The following is a 16,132-nucleotide window of genomic DNA, read 5'->3' on the forward strand; positions in this document are numbered from 1 at the left end:
GAATCTATACCAGACAGCAGAGAGGTCACAAAAGATCACAATCACGGGATCAGCACAAAAAGCAGAAATGAAAACTGGTGAAGAAGGGTGAAATTGTTGAAGCTGACGACGCCGATACTGCTGTTCACGATCATCTTGGCGCATGACTTGCCTAGCTGCCTTTCTTGTTTTCAAAGATGAGAGACGTGGCAACAAAAAGGTTCCAAAGCCTTGTACCGGTATATTGATCTGACTGCTATCCAAGGAGCCTTTCCTAGGACGCACTGAGTGTGAACAAGAGCATCAAGAGATGAAGGAGGGTCCAACGTTGACAATGCCTTGCATTAGTATGTCCGCCTTCTTATTGGTCGATATGCTAGCGTGATGGCGAAAGCCGCAGCCAAAATCGAGTTTCGGGACGTCACAGCTTCGGTTGCGTCTTGACTTGCGCCGAGTTGCTAACAGAATCAGTTTGGGGGGATGACCAATCTATTCTTACTCACTTCTTAGACACTCTTACCACTCTCACACCACTCTCTCCTGGCTGTCCCACGAAAGCGAACAACACAGTGAAACTTCAACATGGCATCGACACAAATCTTGCCATCAGCGACATCGTCAGCGATGTTCTTCAAAGCATTAGCGACTGCCTCAGTCGCCCGATCATGTCCACACGCAGCAAAGACCTTCTCTTCTTCCGCCTTCAGACGTGTTTCCTCAAAACGAGACCTATACACTGCGCCCGCATACCAACCGCATTCCATGCCTCAATTTCCCATGCCGCCACGGAACGACAACATCCCAGACACATCAATAGCTGGTCCGGAACCGAGGCTGAATGATACGAGGAGACCAGATCAGGACAAGATGCAAGAAGCTGCTAGCATAAGTCTGCCTGAGCGCGAAGCCCAGAAGTCAAAACCTGTACCTCGGCAGGAACCGGAACAGAAGCAGGAACAGAAAACTGAAGCATCGAAGTCGAATAGTACGGCGAAGAAGCCTAGGAAGAAGTTACGGCCCCGGAAAGCTGCAATGAACATCAGCGCTGATGCGCTGGAACATCTGCGGGAGCTGCTAGAGCAGGACAAGAAATTGATAAGGGTTGGTGTTAGGAACCGAGGTTGTTCAGGTCTGGCATATCACCTGGAATACGTCGACAAGCCAAATGCCTTCGATGAAGTCGTCGAGCAAGATGGCGTCAGAGTGTTTATTGACTCGAAAGCATTATTCAGCATTATCGGTAGCGAGATGGACTGGCAAGAAGACAAGTTGAGCGCCCGGTTTGTCTTCAGGAACCCTAACATAACAGAACAGTGTGGTTGTGGCGAATCTTTCAGCGTATCGTGAGATGAGCTTCAAGAGTATAGTCGAGGCGTTCAAGCGAGAATCATGTTTTTACATACAGAATGCAGCAGTTTTCAGTCACAGATCTATCGGCCGGGTTTGTTTAGTACACCCCTTTGTCATAATCGACCACCCGGACATCGTCAAATCTTGGACTATTCTTTTTCACGAAAGCCATGTGGCTCGGGTCTTTTGACACATAGTAGTCACGGTCTTCCTTCGACGCAAATTCAACCACGAACCCGTGCGTTAAGCCGCCCTGTCAACCCTTAGCTGATGACGCACTTATTAGGTGGTGGACGAACCTGGGCTCCTTCTGGACTGTTGTCAACACCACCAGAAGATGAGACTATGTAGGGCTTGTTTGTATCCGGGTGCAGGCATGATGTGCGCAAGTTTAGCATGTCATCACAGAACTGCTATTGTCAGCATAAACGCTGAAGACGACCATAGCGCTGGCAACTTGCCTCTTTCTTCTCCTGCTCCGTCAGGGAAGCTTTAAGCTTGAAAAGAACAATATGCACTATCGACATCTCGGCCACTGCTATCTCCTAAAATGCTTCAAGCCAGGTCGAACCAAGCCCGATCACTTTCCAAGAGAAGCTGCTCCGTTGTGACTTCCGCCCCGTTCCACCTTTCGGCCGTGTCCGGGCACATGCTATCATTCTGCATGAGGGGTGGCTCTTCGGCCGCACCCCTCACCATAAACAAAGATAGCGTACAACGCTCCCGCTCGTGGGCTTGAGCAGATTGAAATCAATGCAAGCATCCAAAGCTGTACAGAGTCTCACCTACATACCGATCCGGGAGCTTTTCTGTCCACCGCCACGGGATTTCCTAGCAACGGCCGCAGCTTGTGTTCAATAGACCGATCTCGTTGTAGTCACAAGTGCAGGCAGATTCCAAGGCTAGCTACATAGTACACGTTGTTCGTCGAGCTTCCCGACGGCCACCGAAAAGATGACAACCCACAGTCACGACGGTGTCGCTCCTCATACTCACGGCGGTGCCCCCGACCACGGCCACACGCACGAAATATACAACGGACCCGGCTCCTACATAAACCGCGAACAACCCCTGTTTGAAGGTCGCGATTATGACGACCGGGCCTTCACAATCGGCATCGGCGGGCCCGTAGGCAGCGGCAAAACAGCACTGATGCTCGAACTCTGCCTAGCTCTACGAGACGAATACAATATTGCTGCCGTAACAAACGACATCTTCACACGAGAAGATGCCGAGTTCCTCACGAAACACGGCGCTCTTACGCCGGACCGAATCGTCGCGATCGAGACGGGCGGATGTCCGCATGCTGCGGTAAGAGAGGATATTTCAGCGAATCTGCTCGCTCTGCAGGGCCTACAAGCGAAGTTCAACACAGACCTGCTGCTGATTGAATCGGGCGGAGACAACCTCGCAGCAAACTACTCAAGAGAACTAGCAGACTTCATAATCTATGTCATTGACGTAGCAGGTGGTGACAAGGTACCTCGCAAAGGCGGGCCTGGAATCACAGGGTCGGATCTCCTCGTGATAAACAAGTGCGACCTGGCGCATGCTGTCGGAGCAGATGTGGATCTAATGGAGGTCGAAGCCAAGAAGATCCGGGAAGGTGGACCAGTGGTACGAGCAGTGATCAAGAACGGGCTTGGTGTGAAAGAGACGGTGGATCTGATTCTGAGCACGTGGAAGACAACAGAGGGCCATTTCATCAGCAGGAAAAAATGGCAGAAGACCGGGCAGAGAGGGAGTGGCGAGCAGCCAAAGTGCGATGTCAAGACGTATAAGACGAAGCAATTGAATTAAAGCGGCAGTCCTCAGTGCCGCATACACCCAGATTCCGCAAAAGGTCTATCCCGTCCCTACCTGTCCAACTTCGGCCTTTCCAACACCTCAATCTAGACACTAGCCACAACCTCCACCTCAACCAGCGCCCCCTCCTTCCTCAACCCCGTCACACCAACACACGTCCCAACCGGATACGGATCCTTAATCCACCGACCCCAAATACTATCGACCATATTGAAATATTTCAGGTCAACCAAATAAATCCGCCGGCTGATGACCTTGTCCAGATCGGAGCCCGCTGCTTTCAGACAGGTCTGAATGTTGCGGATTGCTTGGTTCTAGAACACATTTGAGTCAGCCGTTGTTCAAATACTACGAGTCAGCGCGAGTCAGGGGGTGTGTGTGTGCCGGACAGTCTAAGACACTGAGGTTGAGCTGGAGCACTCGGGAAGGAAAGCAAGGGAATTACGTACAGTCTGAGCCTGAACACCCTCTCTAATATCACCCGTCTCCGGGTCGTCCCCCATACAACCGCATACGTGGAGCGTGTCGCCGTGGCGCATCACATGCGAGTAATTCCCATTTGGTCGCGGTGCTTTCTCCGCTCTGGTAAAGTTGTTGACGCGGGAGAAGGGGCGTTGCGTGGGAGGTTTGTGATGGGGTGTTGTGGAGGACTTGGTCGGTGCTGTGGAGGTTGTGCTGGCTGATGAAGTGGACGTCTTCGAGATTGCGGTGGATGAGGACGGTGAGGTGGGAGATTTAGTTGTCGTTGTTTGCGGTGCGATGGGAGCCTTGGGTGTTGTGCCAGTGGCGGTGGTGGATGGTGCGGGAGGGTTTGGCGTCCTAGGCCTTGGGATCGTCATTGTCGCTAAGTGGTGGTACAGATGCGATTATGGTTCGAAATCAGATTTAGAATGGGACGGTGCTGCGCGCTATCATGTTCGACTATAAGCGATACAGATACCTAGGTATGAACATCACATCTCATAAGTACCTGCATGTAAATGATGTAATCCCGTATTGATTTCCCTTGTCGTCAGACCTGTTTCAGGCCCTCGAAGCATCCTGGAACAATGCGATTTCACGACAGGGAAGGTGCTTGCGAAAAATACCGGGTATTTGGCAGGTTTATGCTGCTTTTACGAGTTCCTGACCCTGTCGCGTGCGATGGCTTTCAAGTGGCAGCCTACATACTGGTAGACCCTTCTTTGACAGAAGTGCATGCATACGAAGTTGGCCTGCCAAGTCTACGGTTGGATCGCATAGCGTACGCTCGAGGAGGTTCCTGATTCTACGCCTGAGATCCATTCAACGTTGGTTCAACTCGAGGGTCATTCATTGACGAAAGAACCAAGCTGTACATTATTGTATCTGTCGTCCCTTCCTTGTTCCGACTTCGAAGCTCCTCCTGTTACACCCACCCAGAAAATTCGTAACGCCGGCTAATGTGTCAATTGCTTGCTCTTCGTCCGGCGCATTATGGTTCATCTGAACTTGCTATAGATAACGCCAATAATAAGCAGTACCAAAACAGTGATGATCGCAATGGTGATTATCCGATTGGTAGCCATCCTCAATTCAGTCAGTATTTCTCTGCGCACGAGCGGGATTATTGGTACTTACCTCCTTGCCATCCCTCTCAACGTTTTCACAGACCGGTCAACATAGCCCTCACTCTGCTGCAGATTCTGATGCGTATGTTCAATAACATTACGTTGCTGGTGTAGATCTGCGAGTGTACCGGCTCCGATAGCTTCTGTCTCTAGCGCTATGCGCTGCGAATCTCTAAGCCGCTGCGATGAGCGACCAAGACGGTCTGTGCCGGATAGAAGCTGTTGCCTCTGCTCGAGCGCTGCGTCGCGGGAGTCTGGGTCATCTGTGTATCGGTCGCCGAAGAGGGCTTTGCGATCGCTGCTTTGGGAGGCAAGGGTCTTGAGTTTGCGCGAGAGGGTGTCGATGTCTGTTTGTGCGTTGCGGTATTTCTGGTTCGCTTTACTGCGGGATGAGGTTGGGATGTTGGCTTTTTCAAGGTTCATTTGGTCGAGCTGTGCGCGGAGATGTGTTAGCCCAGTCGTGTGAGGATACGGATGCGACGTAAGATGTGCTCGCCGTACTGCCAGATACGAAGTAAAGATGACCACCTACCAGTTCTTTGGCTTCTTCCAAGGCTCGCTGTGCGCCTCGTACTGCTGACTTGCGCTCTTCGCCCGATTGTTCTTCTATCTGGTCCAGCTTCTGATTGAGGTCTGCCTGGACGAGCTTTAGTTCAGCTTCATAGTTGCTAAACAGCTCGGAGCCGGCATCTGTGTCCAGAGGATTCGCCATGCTGGTTTGTTGGGCGTAGGATGTTCTTGCAAAGCGTAATGTCGGTACAGACGGCCTCGGGGATGGTCGATGGGCGGCCAAGGCAACGAGAAGGTGAACACAGTTTACTACTCAGTCGGGTAGCTAGGGAAGGCGGGATTGACTTCGTGAGTTGTGTATACAATTGGTTCGCTGTACTTTCTCCGGTAATTGAGGTGCCTGTTGAGTGCTAGCTAATCAGTATGATGGGAAGTCTAGAACGAGTACAGTTCGTGGTGCCACATGGTTCAGCGCATGTACAAACAAGGACACTGCATACCGAGCATGCATCGTCATTCGCGTTGGCTACGGTGAGCCACAAGACCACGATGTGCCGATCTCACTGCAGTGGCACATGAGTGGTACTTGCTTACTAACATGGCTCATGTAGCATGGCTGGAAGCCATGCATCGCTCCAAGGACGAATCATACTCACCATAAGTAGCACTTGGTCATTAGGATCGTGTATTTCACGCACCCATTACAACTGGCATCGCAACTTCGATATGACTTCATGGCACCTCAGCCAGCGGGCTCAGGATGAATTCTTTGCAATCGTGCGAGATGCCTAGAGGGCAGGGAACGCCGACCTTTTGGAAAGTGTTTTTAGGTTGACCAGCGCTATAGAGAATTTGTCGGCAAGAATCATGCCGCCGAAGAAGATAGCAATAGTTGGAAGTGGTCGCTCGGGTATAGGAGCTCTCTGGGCTTTGAGAAGCACTGATCATGAGGTCCATCTATTTGAGGCCAGTCCCCAGCTAGGAGGGCAGACCAACACGATTGCCTTCGAAGGTCGCAATGGCAAAGAGACTCAAGTTGACTTAGGCACTATCACCATGAACACGACTACCAACGGTCAGTCTCCCTGCTGTGAGCGGGCCCTTTGCACCGAGCCGCTGACAAGCCATATAGCAAACTTCATCCGCTTCCTGAAGCATATGGGGGTCACCACGAAGACCACCGAGATGTCCTTCGGCGTGACCAGAGACGCTGGTGACTTCGAATGGGCTACAACCTCTCTTGCTACGATATTCGCGCAGCAACGGAGCTTTCTGAGTCCTGGGAGATGGCGCTTGCTCTTCGACATCATACGTTTTAATCAATTCGCCCTTGATGCGATCGTGATCGAGGACGAAAGCAAGCAAAGATCTTCAGCACCGTCACAAAGTGGGCCAGCACGATCCCATCCTGGTATGAGCATTAGAGAATATCTTGACCTAGAGGGCTACTCACAAACTTTCAAAAATGACTATCTGATCCCAATGACAGCAATGCTATGGAGCAGAACCCCAAACAACTGTGCATTGGACGTTCCAGCATCGGTCCTGGTCCGAATCATGTGGAACCACCATCTGCTGGACACCTTTACCAAGGCACCAGATTACTTGACGGTACCTGACAGCACAGGGCAGTATATTGAAGCAGTGATGAAGGACTTTCCGCAAGAACGAGTACACCTCGACTCTAAGGTCACTGCTGCGATACCCGAAGTCGAAGGAAAAGTCACGCTTCGAGTAAAGGACGAAGACTTACCATTTGACCATGTCGTTCTCGCCATACGCGGAGATCAGGCTCTCGACATCCTCAAGCCTGTCGCCACGAAGCAGGAGCTTAATGTGCTGAGTGGATTCAGAACATATCACAATATTGCTGTGCTTCATTCTGACCTGTCTCTCATGCCGCAACGGCCTCTCACCTGGTCCGCTTGCAATTTCATCACTGAGTCACCCTTCCCGCCTACCGGTACCTCGAATATGTCCAGAATGTGTCTGACCTACTGGATGAACCTGGTACAAGACATTAGAGAGAACGAATTCGGACCGGTCTTAGTCACGTTGAATCCGCTTCATCCACCAAAAGCGGAGCTGACGCAAGGCGTATGGGAGTACTCATGCTCGTCCTACAACGAACGTGCTGTACGATCGCAGCAGCTGGTTTCCACAATTCAAAATCGAAGAGGCATCAGCTACTGCGGCGCATGGACGGATCATAGCTTCCACGAGAATGGCTTTAGCAGTGGACTCGCGGTAGCTCAGAATCATTTGGGCGCAAAGCTGCCTTTTGATCTGGTGAATCCGGCATCTTCTCGAGGACCAAAGCCTATCTTGACTCTGAAAGATCATGCTGCTCGGCTGCTGATCCAGGCTATCCAACTGCTGATTCGCATAGTCGGAATATGTTTGGACACCTTACATGCTAGCACGGGACGCTTAGAGGGCAAGTCGAAGTTGACTTGATGGTGTTAATGACCTCACGACGCACCAATCTCAAGGGCAGCGACATGTCGCATGAGCGTCGTACTTCCTTCCTCTTCCTCAGCGCCAACTTCGATCTGCGTGGTAGGTCGCGCTTTGTTCAAGCCTTCGAGCAACATGCATGCTTTGCAGATGCTCTGACTTGAAAGATAGCCACATCTCTCGCAGCGTCCCATGACCTGCTTGACGAGCTTTCTTCGACCTCGTTTCTTCTTGTCATGTATTGAAGGCTGTGCATCGCGCTGAACTTCTTCTCGAACTGCATTGTTGCCATTTGCAGGCAGGGTCACCTCGACCTCTCGCTGTGTGGCAGCTTCGTTCTCGGCCAGAAGCTTCTCCATGGCAGCCATCTCGCCACCACTTGATCTCCCGCTGGCCGATCCACATCCTGTGGTCGCTTCTTCGCCAGCGCCAGCACAAGCAGAGGCGGCACTGACTTCTGGTGGCACCAAAGCAGCCATATCCTCCCCACTTTTCACGATGTCGAGGATGCTGCTAGGACGAATTTTCTCGAGGTCCTTAATTAGCGCTCGCGCACTTCCACGAAAAGCCTCTGGACTGTAAATACACTCAGTGCTGAAATAGTCTAGCTTTTTGTGGTATGCATATAGCACGATCTCCTTCTCATAGGCATATTTTAGGGGCTTGCTGCGCTTGATCTCGCTGGCAGCACTGGATGTGACAATCGAGGTTGCACGGGCAAGTCGAGGCAGATCGCCTCTCAGCAAGTTCATCATGACTGTCTCTGCCACATCGTCCGCATTATGACCCGTCACAACATGTTTGATACCTAGCTTGGCAGCGCCTCTGTCTAGAGCCTGCCGCCTGAAGACGCCGCAGTAAGTACAATTGCCTTTCTTTCCGATCTGTGCCACGACCTGGTCCATAGTCCAGCCATATAGCTCATCATAGCCAACAATTTCCAAGGGCATATCGTACTGAGTAGCATTGCGCTTCACCGTCTCCAGACTGTCATCTCGGTAACCCTTGATACCTTCGTCTATTGACAGTAGGCAGAGATCCAAGCCGTAGTCATATCGTTCATTCAAGGTCTTCAGGACCGATGCCAGCACTGTCGAGTCTTTTCCACCCGATGCACCTATCGCTATGCGCTCATCTCGTTGGAAGAGCTTACTGCTGGTAATCGTGTCATGAACTTCTTGTTCGAATATTGCCAGGAAACATGGCTTGCAGATCTTCTGTAGATTTTTGGGTCGCACAATAACTGCCCGGCCAGTATTGCAAAGCTCGCATGTGGTGGGAGGCATTCTGCCGGTGTCAAGTCTTGCTATTGAATATTTCGAGACATTTGCGATGTTACCGACAATGGTTATACGAAGGAGGGAGTCACGAAGAAATGTTTGGCCAACAAGGAAGTCGCCTCACGGGTCTGAGTGGAGCCGCCTTATGTAATACGAGCCTCGTCAGAGGGAGTCCGCAACGTGAACAATTTCAAGAAATAGCGATCGCATACTCTTTCACTCTCTGCCACAGGCATCTTGCCAACATTCGAATTCTTCGAATGTATCAAAGTCTGCGACCGGAGCTCCGAGGTGCTCACCGGATCCTACGATCAATACGACCTCCACCATCGGCATATACGCATCGAGTTGTCCGCTCCTTCTCCAGCTACGTCCGGTTACAGGAACAGTCTTCTGGGAGCGATCAAGGGAAGCCGCCGAACAATGGGAAATCGGGCGACCAGGGTATCGGATCGCTGTTGACTCATGTCCAAGATCTACTCAAAAACATTGCCGGAAGTCCATCAAATCAGCCAGCAGGGTCTCGCGATGGAAGAATCCACGGATCACACCCAGTCTTCGAGCTTTCCGGTTCTGATGTGATCAAGGCTCAGGCGGAGGAGAAATTGATAGAAGAGTGCATTGCGAAAGGCGAGATTCCTCCAGGATACAAGATTGTGGAAAGGGCAGAGGACGTACCAGGCACGCATGGATTCATACACCGCGAATTAGGCTCTTTCGAGCCGTACCTGTATACTGAGGATTCAGATAAACTCACGCAACTATACCCCATAAAAGCAGATTCCCCGATACTACGGCATACCAAGTCCGCGACGGGCAGCATAGAAGCAGCGAAGGAGGCGCATCTCGAAGATGCAGGAGCAAGTCAGCGATCTGACGTACAAGATGACACGCAATACCGTGGCTCATACAGGAATAGAAGGAAAAGAGCCCGGGACAACAAGGTAGCAGCTACAGAGAAAGACAAGGTCCCGGCATGGTTTATCAACAACAATATTTCATCTCCGCTGCCAGAACCGACCCGCGCCCTGGGTGTGGTTGCAGTGCGCCAACTAGCCGATGGCACTTATGTACCCATCACTGCAAGTCTGGACCAAGTCCAGGCCCAGAAGCAACCCAATGATGGTGCAGTTGAAACCAAGTCTGAACCAAGAGAACAAGCCTATGGCATAGGTGGGGATCAACCCAGCGTTGGCGGCGACTCTGCTATACCGCCTTCGATAGAGCAGGGTCACCACAGCAAGGGTCACGTATCGCTCGACGGCGACCGCTACTTCATTGAGAGTGCACAATACCAGGAGTTACTGCATACCTTCAAAGGTCGTCTACAACAGCCTATTGATGGTTCCCAGAAAGACTGGGGGAGTCCCTTCTCGGTAAACCATCTCACCATATTGCACGGCGCCAAAGACACTGATTCACTGCTCGATACTTTGGTCTTGGATCTGTGCAAGACTGTTGGCGCAAATCGTGTGCGGCTAGACATACAAGACATCTCCGAGCTCATGGCTGCAGCCGATGTTGCGCCAGAGGTGGCCGAGAAGGGCGGCAGGCTCAGTTTCAAAGTCTACAAAGACATCTTCGGTCCTGCTAACATCTACCAGGATTCTTTCTTTGCTAGGGAGGAGGAAGAAGAAGACGACGAGGGTGAGGACGAAGATCAGCCTGGCCCGAGGGGTTCTATCGATATACCAGTCCATTCTATGGTCGCGTTCCCCAGTGGAGGCATGTCAAAGAACATGTTTGGTGAGCTTACGCGGGGACTCTCAGGACCTGGCTCGCCTTTCAGAAGGCTGCTTGGTGGTGGTAACAATGTGATCAACACGGACTTGAGGCAAGGTCCTGGTCTGTGGGGCCATCTCATTGAGTCTATTCTATCCACGAGCGCGGATGTGCAAAAGGCGGCCCTGAACCAGATGTCTACCGAGAATGGCGATGAACCAGCAGCTTCACCACCTATGGTGCTTCACCTGCCGAACTATCGTGCATTGCAAAGTCACAGTTTAGCCGAAGGCTTTATGGGCGAATTAATTGCAGCAGCAGACAAGCGGTCACGGCACGGCCAGCGCATTATTGTTATCGGCACAGACTCAATGCGTGACTTCTCTACTTCAAATAATCCTCGCGCCATCCTAGACGAACAAGAACATAGGTCGTACGGTGCGTCAAGCAGCATAGTTCTTACACCAGTCTTCCCCAACCGAGAGGCCGAGCTAGCTTTGCTACGCGACCGCGAAAAGAAGATCCGAGACGTCAACGTCCGCCATCTCTACAACGTCCTCAAGTCCCGCGGTGTGCTCTTGAAAGGTCTGGAAGAAGGCTTCTGGCACAAGGACTATTCCGCCGAGCTCGGCGAAGCAGACTTCAATGCCCTCGGTGATATTTACTGGCCCTTCATCCATGTCCAGCGCGTCGCAGCCATGATCGCAGGCAATGATCTTTCACAGACGCCCATCTCAGATGCCGTCGAAACACTAACACAATCAGACGAATCAAAAGTTGCATGGGCAAGAAGAACACAACCGGATATAGTGAAAGAAGACTTCAAGGAGTCCGAAAAGCCCGAGAACAAACGTATGCGTTCCTTACGCTCGAAAGCAACAAGACACGAGAAGAAGTTACTCAGTGGCGTCATTGAGCCGAAGAAGATATCGACCACATTCAGCGACATCCACATCCCCGCAGAAACGGTAGAAGCCTTACAAACCCTCACGACGCTCTCCCTCCAACGCCCGGAAGCCTTCAAATACGGTGTCCTAAAGTCAGACCGCATACCGGGCCTCCTCCTATATGGCCCACCAGGTACCGGCAAAACACTCGCAGCAAAAGCCGTAGCGAAAGAATCCGGCGCAACAATGCTCGAAGTCTCCGCCGCCGACCTAAACGACATGTACGTCGGCGAAGGCGAGAAAAACGTCCAAGCCCTCTTCAGCCTCGCCAAGAAGCTCTCACCCTGCGTCGTCTTTCTCGACGAAGCAGATGCAATGTTCAGTGCTCGCTCAGCCCAAGGCCGCCGCGTATCCCACCGAGAACTCCTAAACCAGTTCCTCAAAGAATGGGACGGAATGTCCAACGACGCCGGCAGCGCCTTCATCATGGTAGCCACCAACCGCCCCATGGATCTCGACGACGCAGTCCTCCGACGTCTCCCACGACGTCTCCTCGTCGATCTCCCCACCGAACAAGACCGCCTCGAGATCCTACAAATCCATCTCCGCCACGAAGTCGTCGACGAAAACGTCAACATGTCCAACCTCGCCAAGAAAACACCATTCTACTCCGGCTCCGATCTGAAGAACGTCGCCGTCGCCGCAGCCCTCAATGCCGTCCGCGAAGAAAACGAAGCGGCTAAGAAATATCGACAAGAGAACCCGGACTCCGAAGAACAATACACATACCCTGAGAAACGGGTCCTCACGCAACCGCACTTTGATAAAGCGCTCGAGGAGATCAGCGCGAGTATCAGTGAGGATATGAGTAGTCTAAGGGAAATCAAGAAGTTCGACGAGCAGTATGGTGATCGGAAGGGACGGAAGAGGAAGACGCCGAGGTGGGGGTTTAAGAGTGCGGTGGAGGCGGATAAGGTGTTGGATACTGTGAAGGTGAGGTCTTAGCGGGTTGTAAGCTACTTAACGCGTAAGAAGTGACGCGCGAGTCCTCAGCTGTATTTGGAGCCTAGTGCTGTATCTATCAATTTACAATTTGCCTCAACATCGAATCATCGCCTGCCATCTGCTACATGGCGTCCATTGTTTGAGTAGTCATCGAAGCCTCTGATCGTTGATGAGGCCTTGACTTGAACGCGCACTTCACGCGCCAGATACGTCGTATTACAATTCCATTCGCGGCTGCGATGTGAAAGGCAGCTACGGTGGGTCCATCCAGGATGTACTGATGGTGGCATAGGGTGAATCACAGTACTCCGTCAAGTAGGGATAGACTGGCTGTTTACACTGTACTAACTACACTGTACTACATCGCACCGGAAAGGGCATCTGAGAGATGTCGTTGCTTCAAACGTCTACGAAGGCAGCGCAGAGCAGAACAGGCTTATAGGTCCTCAGCATCAGCACATACTTAAGTACTGTACTACGTCGTACGCCAACGGTTGACATACGCCCAAGTCCACGGGATCGCAAGATACTGTAGTGTAACGTCCCACGAATTCGAAGGAAGGTCAAGATTGAGAGCTGCTAGTCTACTACCCTGTGGCTGGCGGGTAGACGTCGCGTTGAGCAAGGACGGCGTCCGATGTTGAGGGGTGGTTGGTTGATTGAGCAGCTGCAGGACGTTAACACACGAGACAAGTCAATTTACCTGTTGAACCTGGATATTGCGCAGGCACGATGGAGCTATGATGGTGCTAGCGTGGAACGACAGTGTCCCTGACAAAATGGCATGGCGAGGAAGGCACGACTCGGACAATGGTACTAGATGGGAAGGAGCCAAGTTGAGGAAGCAACGAAGGGTCGATGTGGATCTGGCGGGCAGGAAGGAGCTGTGAGGTCATCGTCATCGCCGTGATGGAGGTGCGATAACCCTAGAGTAGGTCTTGCACACCGGTTGTTGCGTTGAAGGTCAAAGGCGCAGAGCAGAGAAGTGAAAGGAAGATGCCCCGGTGTTTTGTCTGATCGAGGCATGCAGAGTGCAACTGAGATTCTAGATCTGGACGAGGGGGGTGAAACGAGAGAGGAAGGCAGTCTTGTATTCTGATAGCTAGTTGTACCAATCACATCACTGAATCATCGACAAGAATGAGCAAGAACAAGCAGCGCCCATAACCGCCAAGTGCAGTGTCACGTTCCTCGATTTCCCATCAGCTGAAGATAGCACCAACCACCTTCTTCGCCGCACCCTTCGCGCCACCAACGTGTTTCTCAGGATCATCTGCCTTGTAGAATCGTCTTCCCGCATCGAGGTCGATAGATTTGAGATCAACCCACCACGGACCACGATAGTAGATCCTGGCACCAAGGTAACATATAACGACCACAATGAGAGAGATGTAGTTGGCAAAGAACCCCTCAGCAGTCGTTGGGGCACCCAGCGGCCAGACAGCAAGGTAGAATGACACAATGATCAAGACGATGCACATGATGAGTCCATACCATGCTCCGTATGGATATATCCAGGACCTCCATGGGAGATCCTCAGGTGCTCGGCCTTGGGCGGCCCACGCCCAGCGGAAGCGTATGTGAGACATGCAGATCATGCCCCAGCCGAAGAGGGTGAACAAGGAGGTCAAGCTGGAGAACCAACCGAAGACGTCCTTGCCAGATTCGGTGACATTGATGTAGGCTAGACCACCACCAAGGATGAATGTCGGGACTAGTCCCCACCATGGTCGACCAGTTTTGTCGGCTCGCTTCATCTGCTTTGGTGCCATGTTAAGGTAAGCGAGACCCATGGTGGTTCTTGATCCGCCGTAGCCGCTGATAGTGCCGGTGGAGATGACGGAAAGGAGGATGATGGCATTCATCATGTGAGCGAGGGCTGGGATGCCGGCATCTCTGTAGGCGATGACGAAGGGTGAGGCATTGGTGCCTTCACCACCGAATAGATCCTCATTGAATGGAGAGACGTTGATGGTGACCATAAGGGAACCAAGAAGGTAGAAGAGAGATAGACGTATCCAGATGGAACCAACGGCACGTGGCACTGATTTTTTCGGGTTCGCAGTCTCAGCTGCGACGAGACCAGAGTTCTCAGACCCGGCCATGGCGAAGATACAAGTTGGCATGACGCTAAGGAAGCCCTTGAACCCGTTGGTGAATGGTTGTTGGTTCCAATATCGGAAGCCAACGGCACTGTAGTCCGCGCCACCTGTTCATGTGGTTAGCATCTACTATACAGAAGAGCGGATGTTGTCTGTGTGGAAGTGGTGGTTCCTCTTGCTCTCAGGGGTGCAACATACCTGCTGACATAACGATCATAGAAATGATGACCACGAATATCCAGCCAAATTTGATCGTACTGGCTACCACTTCGATCTCGCCAAAGATTGTCACAGCACCAATATTGACCAGAACAATGACGACCCACCAGATGGTGATCCATGCAGCAATGGGCATTGCGGTCGTCCAGAAACTGATGATGGTGTTTGCGGCCTGCAATTCGTTCGCAATTGTGATGCAGTAGTTGAACCAGTATGCCCAACCGACAGCGAAGGCTATTGAAGGGTCAACGAATTTGCCTGAGGTTCGTCAGCAGCTGTTGATAACTTTGGTGGCTGTTGCACATACCAGCCCACTGGACGAAGGCAGAAGGTAATGGATACATAACGGCCATTTCGCCAATGGAGTGTGTAACACACCAAACCATGCTGCCTGCTAAACAGTAGCCTAGAAATATACCTATAATTGTGCAACATGTGTCAGTCAAGATCCTGCTGACAGTTTGGTGAGTACGGAAAGACACCAACCTGCAGGACCGCCGTTCGTCAAACTGGTTCCAGATCCGAGCCACAACCCCATTCCAATACTCGAACCCAGTGCTATCATGGTCAAATGTCGAGTACTAAGCAGCCGACGCAACTCTGTCTCGGCGCCATGATCGGATATGAAGACGACATCGCCGGTGATGGAGCCACGCTTCTCACCATCGTGGATACTCTCTTGATAATTGGCTATATCTGGGGAAACCGACTTCACGTCCATTGTGAAAGAAGAGGTGGTGTTTGCCAAAAGAGCAGAGACTGGCAGCCAGTGGCACTACCTCGATTTAAATGATTTGCATTGATTTAGATGCGACCCAAGCACGAACTGCGTTCGGTTACAAGGGAATCTGACCCGCCCCTCACTATCTGAACGACACATCGCCCGTGATACGTCGCACTCAGTACCGCAAGCGTGAATGTCAGACGAGTTGCGACCAGGATGATGGTCGCAGCCAGGAATTGCCAAGAGCCGTCCAAGTTTGAAGCAATGTGAAGATAGACCTTGAGAGGGGGTAATGAGAGCTTGGACCTTTCCGTAGTGAGACTTCGGTTGATAAGATGCAATGGCATCATGCAGGGAGCTTGTCTTGGGTTACAAGCAGTACCACAAGCTTTCCCCACATGGGAAGGCACGACCGGTTGGAAGCGGACCAAGCCTATGTCTTGTTGCTTGGCAAAAGATAAGAGTTCCCTTCCAATATTGGAAGCCTTCGATTGGTTTAGCT

The 16,132-nt window shown here is 51.7% G+C and overlaps 8 protein-coding genes across 8 annotated transcripts; 4 read left to right on the forward strand and 4 right to left on the reverse strand.

Moving 5' to 3' along the window:
* Nucleotides 1–561: 561 nt before the first annotated feature.
* On the forward strand, nt 562–1,326 carry ISA1 (Iron-sulfur assembly protein 1; the record flags this gene model as incomplete). Its single annotated transcript, XM_064871892.1, has 1 exon — nt 562–1,326. One exon carries the CDS (start codon nt 562–564, stop codon nt 1,324–1,326), a length of 765 nt encoding a protein of 254 aa, XP_064732272.1.
* Nucleotides 1,327–2,283: 957 nt separating this feature from the next.
* Nucleotides 2,284–3,129, forward strand: PMZ80_003464 (uncharacterized protein; the record flags this gene model as incomplete). Its single annotated transcript, XM_064871893.1, has 1 exon — nt 2,284–3,129. One exon carries the CDS (start codon nt 2,284–2,286, stop codon nt 3,127–3,129), a length of 846 nt encoding a protein of 281 aa, XP_064732273.1.
* Nucleotides 3,130–3,221: 92 nt separating this feature from the next.
* PMZ80_003465 (uncharacterized protein) lies at nt 3,222–3,974 on the reverse strand (the record flags this gene model as incomplete). Its single annotated transcript, XM_064871894.1, has 2 exons — nt 3,222–3,449; nt 3,585–3,974. 2 exons carry the CDS (start codon nt 3,972–3,974, stop codon nt 3,222–3,224), a joined length of 618 nt encoding a protein of 205 aa, XP_064732274.1.
* Nucleotides 3,975–4,595: 621 nt separating this feature from the next.
* Nucleotides 4,596–5,436, reverse strand: vti1 (t-SNARE VTI1; the record flags this gene model as incomplete). The annotated part of the gene is made up of 3 exons (XM_064871895.1): nt 4,596–4,683; nt 4,735–5,156; nt 5,257–5,436. The coding sequence occupies 3 exons, from the start codon at nt 5,434–5,436 to the stop codon at nt 4,596–4,598; spliced, it is 690 nt and encodes a 229-aa protein (XP_064732275.1).
* Nucleotides 5,437–6,101: 665 nt separating this feature from the next.
* Nucleotides 6,102–7,691, forward strand: PMZ80_003467 (uncharacterized protein; the record flags this gene model as incomplete). Its single annotated transcript, XM_064871896.1, has 2 exons — nt 6,102–6,309; nt 6,367–7,691. The coding sequence occupies 2 exons, from the start codon at nt 6,102–6,104 to the stop codon at nt 7,689–7,691; spliced, it is 1,533 nt and encodes a 510-aa protein (XP_064732276.1).
* Nucleotides 7,692–7,705: 14 nt separating this feature from the next.
* On the reverse strand, nt 7,706–8,977 carry CTU1 (cytosolic thiouridylase subunit Ctu1; the record flags this gene model as incomplete). The annotated part of the gene is made up of 1 exon (XM_064871897.1): nt 7,706–8,977. The coding sequence occupies one exon, from the start codon at nt 8,975–8,977 to the stop codon at nt 7,706–7,708; it is 1,272 nt and encodes a 423-aa protein (XP_064732277.1).
* A 254-nt stretch (nt 8,978–9,231) lies between these two features.
* Nucleotides 9,232–12,585, forward strand: PMZ80_003469 (uncharacterized protein; the record flags this gene model as incomplete). Its single annotated transcript, XM_064871898.1, has 1 exon — nt 9,232–12,585. The coding sequence occupies one exon, from the start codon at nt 9,232–9,234 to the stop codon at nt 12,583–12,585; it is 3,354 nt and encodes a 1,117-aa protein (XP_064732278.1).
* Nucleotides 12,586–13,787: 1,202 nt separating this feature from the next.
* On the reverse strand, nt 13,788–15,259 carry PMZ80_003470 (uncharacterized protein; the record flags this gene model as incomplete). Its single annotated transcript, XM_064871899.1, has 3 exons — nt 13,788–14,794; nt 14,886–15,164; nt 15,214–15,259. 3 exons carry the CDS (start codon nt 15,257–15,259, stop codon nt 13,788–13,790), a joined length of 1,332 nt encoding a protein of 443 aa, XP_064732279.1.
* Nucleotides 15,260–16,132: the final 873 nt, after the last annotated feature.

Source organism: Knufia obscura (genome assembly GCF_036327395.1).
Source record: "Knufia obscura strain CCFEE 5817 isolate CBS 148926 chromosome Unknown scaffold_3, whole genome shotgun sequence".
NCBI classification, from domain to species: domain Eukaryota; kingdom Fungi; phylum Ascomycota; class Eurotiomycetes; order Chaetothyriales; family Trichomeriaceae; genus Knufia; species Knufia obscura.